Source organism: Pagrus major, chromosome 19 (genome assembly GCF_040436345.1).
Source record: "Pagrus major chromosome 19, Pma_NU_1.0".
Classification (NCBI taxonomy): Eukaryota; Metazoa; Chordata; class Actinopteri; order Spariformes; family Sparidae; genus Pagrus; species Pagrus major.
This window is the reverse complement of record NC_133233.1, coordinates 16,059,623-16,068,549: the sequence shown is the minus strand read 5'-3', so window position 1 is coordinate 16,068,549 and position 8,927 is coordinate 16,059,623. Positions and strand designations below refer to the sequence as shown.

The window sequence follows — 8,927 nt, the reverse complement described above, 5'->3', positions numbered from 1 at the left end:
GAATGTTAATATGTACAATTTAATGAGGTAATAATACAAACTCAGAAATATTATTTTTTTCCATAACTGAATAAACAAGCTGTTCTCAGAGGAAAATAACGTCACCAGAACACTGTTTGGAGCTAGAAAGGTGGCAGGGTCCGCCACATATAAACAAAGTAAAACGATTTGTTATTAAGTCAGCAAAACAAAGAGCATTTGTTTGCTTAGTTTGTTGTTAGTTAATGAACATCTTTCTCTTCTGATGTAAATTTCTTTCCCAAATCTACATATTGCACCATTAAAATAGATGCTAAATTTTGTAAAACATCTTGATTAACTTTTTCTTCTTCTCTTCTTGTCTTCTCAGCCATGGCGGGACTTCCCTAAAGAGGATCCAACATAATTCAAATTTTTTAGATTTTTTTTTTTTTCTATTTTCTTTTTTTTCTGTCATCGTAGCATCGTCCCCAACAAGTCTCCTCTCCCATCACCATGGCTGAGAAGCTTGGACCAGCGGGGCCCAAGCCCGCCACCATCCGAAACGCTCCCTCCATGCCCCCTGAACCCATCGACATCATCCGCACCAAAGCCCGCTCCCGCAGAGTCCGCCTTAACGTCGGGGGCCTGAACCATGAGGTCTTGTGGCGGACCCTGGACCGTCTACCTAGAACCCGACTCGGCAAGCTCCGAGACTGCAACACCCACGAGTCCCTGATGGAAGTCTGCGATGACTACAGCCTGAACGAAAACGAATACTTCTTCGACAGGCACCCGGGGGCCTTCACCTCCATCCTGAACTTTTACCGCACGGGCAAGCTGCACATGATGGAGGAGATGTGCGCCCTTTCGTTCGGGCAGGAGTTAGACTACTGGGGGATTGACGAGATCTACCTGGAGTCCTGCTGCCAGGCCCGCTACCACCAGAAAAAAGAGCAGATGAATGAGGAGCTGCGGAGGGAGGCAGAGACAATGAGGGAGAGGGAGGGAGAGGGTGAGTTTGATAACACCTGCTGCCCGGACAAGAGGAAGAAGCTGTGGGATCTCCTGGAGAAGCCCAGCTCCTCGGTGGCTGCCAAGGTAGGGAACCGAAACTGGAAGTGTGATCGCACCGCCCCCATCTCGCATCCAAAGCCTGGATCATAACACATTACCAGCACACTTATTAAAGGCCTACTCCCACCTGTAAAACCAGGATGAGTTCACCAGTTCTGAATCTTAAACAGGCGTTTACTGTACTCTCGTCAGGTGTTTTTCTTGTGCCATCTGTCTGCCATCCATCCTCGTAAGTAGCAACAGTTGTTAGGGATGAATTAAATATAGAGAAAGTCTTTGTGTGGATGTGACAGAAGAAAAAAGCAGGAGGTGAGGAGTGGAAGTAGATGTGGTGACGTGCAAGCAAACATGGTAAAGTATAGTTCTGGCACTGATAAATTAGTTGTGAAATCACTGCAGGAGCTACATTTAGACTCCATTTGCTTTGACAAATTAATTGGTGAGTGCGTCAGCTTTGAGTATAGCTTTCTGCGCAGGGGAAGTCAGCGTAGACCTGATCTGTCAAAGACTTGTGACAGGTCTCTTCTCCTGTGCTATTTATATGTCAGTCTTACTCACTGATTGGATCTGACTGTGACTTAGCGAAATGACAGGATGATGAAAGTTTGGCGCAGTTGTGGATGTAGGTGACTGCTGTCGGCTCTTTACTATATTTACCTCGAGCAGGTTTATTAGATTGGATTACGGACCGAGGTGGTCGTAGTCGCTGCTCCTCTCCCACGCGCCACATGTTTTGGAAAACTGCTGCATCAGTCGCATTCATTTGTACATGAAGAGTCTTAGAGAATCAAACGCCTGTGTGGCAATATTAAGGCTTGCCTTGTTAAAACGATGACATCTCTCCCAGCTCCTCCTCCGCTTCGGCTCAGTCCTCAATTAGGTAGGTCAACCTTGATGAAATCCAATCACTGGTAATTTACCTTTGGTCTCCAGTATCCTGATCTCATCATCGGGCAGTGCAGGGGCTGGGTTGGCCGGGATTATATTGCATGTCAGAGGATCATAAACACACAGTCCTCCTATGTGTGTGTGTGTGTGTGTGTGTGTGTGTGTGTGTGACCAAAGCAACATCAACCCTGGTGTTTTGTATGTGCCGTGTGCCGCATTGTTGCAGCCCCTCTCCCCTCGAAGCGAACAATGTTTCACTTTGGCTGAGACAGTTTGGAAATCATGTGAGATTCAATTTCAGAGCCGCGGTGCCTCGTGCAAAATTTACAGCGCAGTGCTCAGCCTTACAAATGGCAAAAATATGGTAATGAACACACGAGGCTCAGCTCCTCCTTCCCGTTTTATCCCTGCATGGCTTGTTTTTTCCCTGAATCAACTGGTGACTTGTGATTGACAAGGGTCCCACATCAGCTTAAAGGAGCACTATGTAGTTTTGGGGGAGACATTTTTAATCAGAAGAGAAAGATCCTCAGTGACTGACAGTGTTCTGGGGACCTTATTTTCCTCTGAGAATAGCTTGTTTATTCAGTTAAGGATAAAATGAATATTTCTGATAAAGATTGTAAATATTCAAATTCTTCCAAAACTACATAGTGCCTCTTTAATAATTGTCTTCAGGAAGCTGTATATCACAAGAATCAAATTATCAGGGGGAACTCAGGTGACAGCAGTGAGGTAATTTGGTCCGCTGTGTGATATTTAAAGTGATTTACCTCCTCAGTGCGTCTCCCAGTATTGCTGACCTGTTCACTCTCGTGTGGGGGAAGCCTGTGAAACCTTAAAGGGAAATCCCACCCTAATTCAAGTTGCATTGACATTCTGCTGAGGGCTCCACGAGGAGAACGTGAACGTGGCCGTAATGGCTCTGCCCCTGTGAACGCGCTGAGGTTATCCGAAGCTGAGAGTGCGTTTGGAAAATAGACTAACGCGCGGCTGCTGGACTGTCAGATGGCAGCTCCCCGAGGTCAGGGAAGCCTTTTTACGGGGCACGCACCGCGCAGTGAGAACCCTTGAAAGCCCTTGACCAAGGAAACGCCATTACTAGGCTGGTACACAGCCGTGTGCTTTTATACTAAGCAACCTGAGCTCTTTGTCAAATGCAATCACAGTCCTCTGCCATACACATATTCTCTCTCTCCCTCTCTGTCTCTTTTTACCTCTCACACTGCCTTAATCAGATATTAGAGCCCAACGTGCTGCTTTGTGGCACCCATGGCCCTCTCTGCCCTTAAATAAAGGTTAAGCATGAGAGGACTGACCTTTTCAGCAGGGTCAATCAAGATAGGATTACATTCATTAGCAATGGGGCATGTGCAGAATGGAAAAGATGGAAACTAATCCAACATCGCACAGAGGAAAGAAAGATTCCGAGTTGTGTTTAAAGAAAGCCACAAGTGAAGGAAGAGAAGAGGCATAAAAGATAGTGAGGCCAGAGGAAAGCCCTGAGAGAGACAGAGAGAGAGAGAGTGATGCAAGAGATGCAGGCATGTAAGTTACGCCTCAGGATGCTGAGCTGGATCTGTGCAAACCTTTCCTGATGAATAATGAATGCAATGGTCAAAACAAAGAGGACACGGGCTAATGCAGTGGCCTCTCTGTGTTACTGCGTGACTTTTGGTTGAGTGCCCCGGCTGCGTGGGGGGGAGGAGGAGGAGGAGGGGGCAGGCCGTCATCTTGTGTCCGGCTCTATCTGGCACTCGGCTTGTCACAGGTGAGCGTCCAGGGGGAAAAGTGAGAAGTTCATGTCACAACAAACTCTTGCAAGCCCTCGTGCTGCATATGTGCACCTGCAGGAGCCCGCAGCTGAAATATCCTGAGAAGCAGAGCTTCCATCACTGATGTGTTTTGGAAACTTTGTTTGAAAAATAGAATTTGTTATCAAGTCAGGTTATGTTTCATAGTCCACAAATCATTTCTGGAGCTTCAAAGCATTCTCCTAAACAACTGAAGTGGATGGGGAACTGTGCCCCAAGATCCCAAAATTGATTGCTGCGAAGCTCCAGAAATGTTTTGTGGACTGAGAAACATCACCTGACTTTCCCATGGCTTGGGGGTGAGTAGGTGAGGACACATTTTTCATTTTCGGGTGAACTGTTTCTTTAAATTGCAACTCCACCAATTTTACACATTAAAGTGTGTTTACAGGTCATGGAGAGTACTTCTCACTACATATATTCTGATAAATTGCCTCCAGTGATGTCACTCATGGCTAAAATGCATTGTGGGTAATGTAGGCGACAGGTTTTGAAAAACAGTCCGCTTGTCAGGCATTGCACTGTTTTAACACTGGACTCATTATGGACAGTTTAAAAACAAATGATCAAAACTGATACATCAGAGCCAGAGATACTCTTACTTTTCAAAACCTGGTGCCTACATTACCCACGATGCAACTTAGCCACTGAGTGACATCACTGGAGGCAATTCATCACATTACATGCAGCTTCCTCTGGAGCCACAAAATACTTTTTACTACTTTTATCACGTATGCAGTAGTACTCCGCAAGACCTGTAAACACACTTGAATGTTTAAGATTGGTGGAGTTACCCTTTAAGTGCTACCTGTCTGATCTGTTTGATATCTCCACATCTTATATCCACTGGTAATAAACTGCTTTGTGCTATTAAATGATATAAGATTATGTTACATGTTGTGTTCAAATATCAGAGGGATGTTGCCTTTGTTTCCGTACTGTAGGCTGTAATTTCTAATAATCCAGTAGAACGTGTCATCCTTGATATTGAGCCAGAAGGATTTGTGCTGCGCTGACCCTCTTTTGTTTACAATGACTCACTGGTGTTGCTGTGCAGCAAATACACTTACATGAGGAGGCCACTTCCAAATTGCTTGATTGCTGTAAGGAGTCTGAATTACAGTGGCTTTCTCTCCTGTGTAAACGTATCACCAACTACCAATCATCATCCCCGCAAAGACTCATCTCGCTGCATTTAACTTGTAAATGCAGTTTGTCACATGCCTATGTTTTTCCGCTGGAAGTGTCTTTTGTCAGCGTGACGGGAAACGCGATTAGAAGCCTCAAATGCATTTATTTCTACGTTCAGATTAGCACGACCGTGTGCAGAAACTGTGTAATAAATATCAGGAGCTCACCAAGCGTTTTGCTACACAACTGGTGATTTAGTGAGAGCTTCAACATTAACATATGAGTCAGGCTGCGCTCCTGGTATCATAAATTAATGCTATTAGTTGTTACATGGATGCCTTCAGTGCTCGGTTTTAATATATGTATGGTATAGTTTGCAAGGGCAGCATCTTTTTATTTTGATTTGCAAAGCTTTCCAGAATATTAACAATGTCACATGAAGTATTGAAGCTGTAAAAACACCCATCAGTATGATGAGAGAAAGCATTCCTCTCTTCAGGTTTTCTTCACTTTGGAGTCCATTCAGTCTGGGCAGCCGTGGAAAATAATGGCCGAGGATTCAGAGCATTTTAAAGAGATCAATGTTTCTACTCGCCAGACATTTCAAGTTGGATTTTCTTTCTCTCCCCCCCCTCCCTCCCTACATCAGCCGTGTCTAGCCTTGTGCTTGCTCCTAATGTGGATGTGCACCATCACTCTTTCCTTTATCTAATAATCTAGTCTAGCTAGTGGGAATGCTAAGCAATGGCTCCTGCATGGGCGCAGACTTGTGCTTGTGTTTGGTCCTCCCACGCTCAGGAGCAGCCAAAGTCAGTCCAGCACAGACACTGTTGGTGATGATGACACAAAGCGAGAAAGCTGTAGCATAATACAGCTCAAATGCCAGTGTTTGTGAATCTTCATTTTGCAGTATTTATCTGCCTTAAAGGTGCAATACGTAAGAATCAGCCACCTATAAATAAAATCATACTCAAAACAAATAGGGGGCAGTGTATCCCCAGAGTAACCGCTAACTGCTGGCAACTATATACTGTATATAGCTTGTTAGCTCAGTTAGCTGTGAAGCTAGCAGTCCAGACTGGGTGTTCAGAGTGCCTGGGGAATGCTAGTGTTTACAGTGCTACCACAGGAACTGTGGATGGGGGCTAGCCAGTTAGCATGCTAACTTCAGTAGATACATCACAACAAAATACGCAGACATGATGTCTGAACTGTTATTCCTTCACACCTTGTTTATCATTTTAGTTTTAGACCACTTTTGAATGTTTTAAAGGGACAGTTCACCCCAAAATTAAAAACACATTTTTCCTTTTTATCCATGTAGATTGTTTATAAGCTAAGCTCGGCTGAGGAGGACGCCATTACTATGCCTCCTTCTGTACATTGTTAAGGTGTAGTTCAGCGGGGGAGAAAAAAATAGTTTTCTACGTGAAAGGTCTGTGGATCATTTTGAGTAAGTGGAAAGAGACATTGCTGTTGAATTTTTTAAAATGTATTTTTTGGGGCAAGCCACTCTGCCATCTCGTTCCATTACATTCAAGAGAAGGCAGACGTTTCTGAAGCCAACAGTTTCAAAACTTGGCAACTCACACCAAAACAATCTAGATGGATAAATATCACAACACATTTTTGATTTTTGGTTCAACTTTCCCTTTAATGCAGTGCAGCCACAAGTGCACAACACGCAATTTCACTGATTAATTTATAGATTCATGGATATTTGACACAGCAAAGGTGACAAGAACGCAAAGCTTTAAATGTGACAGGAGCAAATTGAATTAGCACACAGCTGAGCTCTAACTCCCGGCTGCCCGTTGTCTCAGATCACTGCAGACAGCCTCTTACTCTCCATCCGTCCATTACCATCCAGGCTTTAACAGCACTGAAGCAAACGTTTGGCCTTTTGTGTGTATTGACACAAGTGGGGGAGTCAAAGATGAAGGGAGGAGGGGAGAGGGAAAGGGAGAGGCCTTTGGTCAGCATTAAGTGAAATGTTCTCTGCAGTATGTGCCCCCCTTGGGTTAAACTCAAGCAGCAGGTCCGCTATCTTGTGTTTCATCCTCTCATCTCTGCATGGATTGTGGTCAGACTTCAGAGGGTTAAATCGATAGGCATCGGCATTTTATGGAAGAAATGTTCCCAGCTTGTTGAGCAAATGGATTTTAGTTTTTTTTTGCTTATTTCGTGAAAAGCCTTCCCACTGGGTGCTGACCTTGACTGTTGAAATCAGATTGTAGTGATTATGGGCCTTTAAGTTATTTCTGTCATTGCGATGCCTGTGTGCAAGAAGCAGAGCGGCTGATAACATGAAGGAGCATGCATTGTTTTACATTATCTGCTTTGGCCTTTAGGAAGTTATCCGCATGTTTTACAGGAGAGGAGTTTGTCATTTAGGAAGTGCACACCTTCTCCCCTCCTGCAGTAGTTACATAAGCCTTCCACCGGGCTTCTAATCAGCACAGCCTAGCATTTAGGCACCAGCACCTAAATCCTCTTTACCCCGCAATCATAATCAGATAAGAGTGAACCTCCTAGATTATAGGTGGCATGAGTTCTTATAGTCCTTGCATGTCCACAGGCAGCAGCATTTATCATCTGGATGTACCAGGACTCACTTCAACCCAGTAACCCCTGTCCACCTCTGTCTCCCTTTTCTCTGTATAAGTCACCGGCAACCTAAGGATTAAGATGAAAGGAGTTCTATAATGATTTGGTTCAGCTCGGAAACGGTTATTATTACAGTGGTATCTCCATAAGGGCACAGACAAGCAGAGGTTTCTCTCACTTCCCCTTCAAAATGCACTCTGATTTCAGTTTCATGCATTGTGTGCTGTGGCTGTTTGATTTATTTGAAGCATTTATAAGCGTGCCTTCTATTGTTTTCCTGAGAAGTGGCTGATTTGTTGTATATACAGGGAATACTCACCAGTTTGTTCTGCTATTTACTCACTCCAAACATGAATTTCCTCATATGGACAACACATGGCAGAGGGGTGTAAGCAATGGACAGAGCACTTTCCACTCTCCACAGTTGTGCTGCTGTTGTTTGAATTTCTAGTTATGTTACCAAGCAGCAAATATCAACTTTCATAACAATCGTGTTGCACGTTTACCAGCATTGTGCTATCAGCTCACTGTAAAGAAATCAGTTTAAAATACATGAAATTTAATCGTGTTGCTCAATTTGTAGGACATTTACACTCATCCTGTGAGTGCATTTGGTATTTCCCGCACTATATGTACAGAAATAACAAAAGATATATGTGTGGCAGATAATACACAGGGGATACATTAAATCAACAATTCATCACACAAAAGCATTTTTTAATTCTTGCAGATTATCTCTCACATTTCAGAGGCTGACTAGATCTCATTTTGGTTCCACAGCAGAGGTATCCCGGGGTCATATTTAAAATGAAGGGGAGGTGAGGACACTGCAGCTCTTTATTGATCTGCTATAGTGTTGAATCTGAGTGTCACCCACAGGGTTGAAAGGGAACATTCAAAGTGAGCCAAAGGAAGTCACTGAAGAGAGAAAGCTATCAATGTTTCTAGCCCTCAAAGGTGCACTGTATAGTTCTGGAGAAGTAATTCCAACTCAGAATTTTAATCTTTACAATAATAATGAGGTAGTAATACAAACTTTTCAAACTGAATAAACAAGCTGTTCTCAGAGGAAAACAAGGTCCCCAGAACACTGTTTGAAGCTGGAAAGGTGGCAGGGTCCACCAAATATAAACAAAATAAAACAGTATGAAGTTGTGTTGTCCTTTAAGGTCAGTTTGTTTGTTCAGTTTATTCAGTCATGAAAACAAAGAGAGTTTGTTTATTTCGTTTGTTGAGGTGTAAAATTCATTCAATGAAGATCTTTTCTCGACTGATTAAAATTTTGTTCCCAAAAACTACATAGTGAACCTTTAAAATTGATCCGATCAAATCACGCTGTTCTACATTTTTAATTATTTGCAAACAAACTCATTTATCGGCGAGTGCAGTAATTGCAAAAAAAAAACACCTCCATCGTCTTTTCCTCCTTTTGCTTTGCTATGCACAAATATA

At 43.4% G+C, this 8,927-nt stretch overlaps 1 protein-coding gene across 1 annotated transcript in view; it reads left to right on the top strand.

Moving 5' to 3' along the window:
• Positions 1–474: 474 nt before the first annotated feature.
• Positions 475–8,927, top strand: part of LOC141014726 (potassium voltage-gated channel subfamily B member 2-like) — an 85,682-nt gene continuing 77,229 nt past the window's right edge. Inside the window, exon 1 of the mRNA XM_073488628.1 lies at positions 475–1,059. Coding sequence (XP_073344729.1) covers positions 475–1,059 — 585 coding nt within the window. The remainder of the gene's footprint in view (positions 1,060–8,927) is intronic.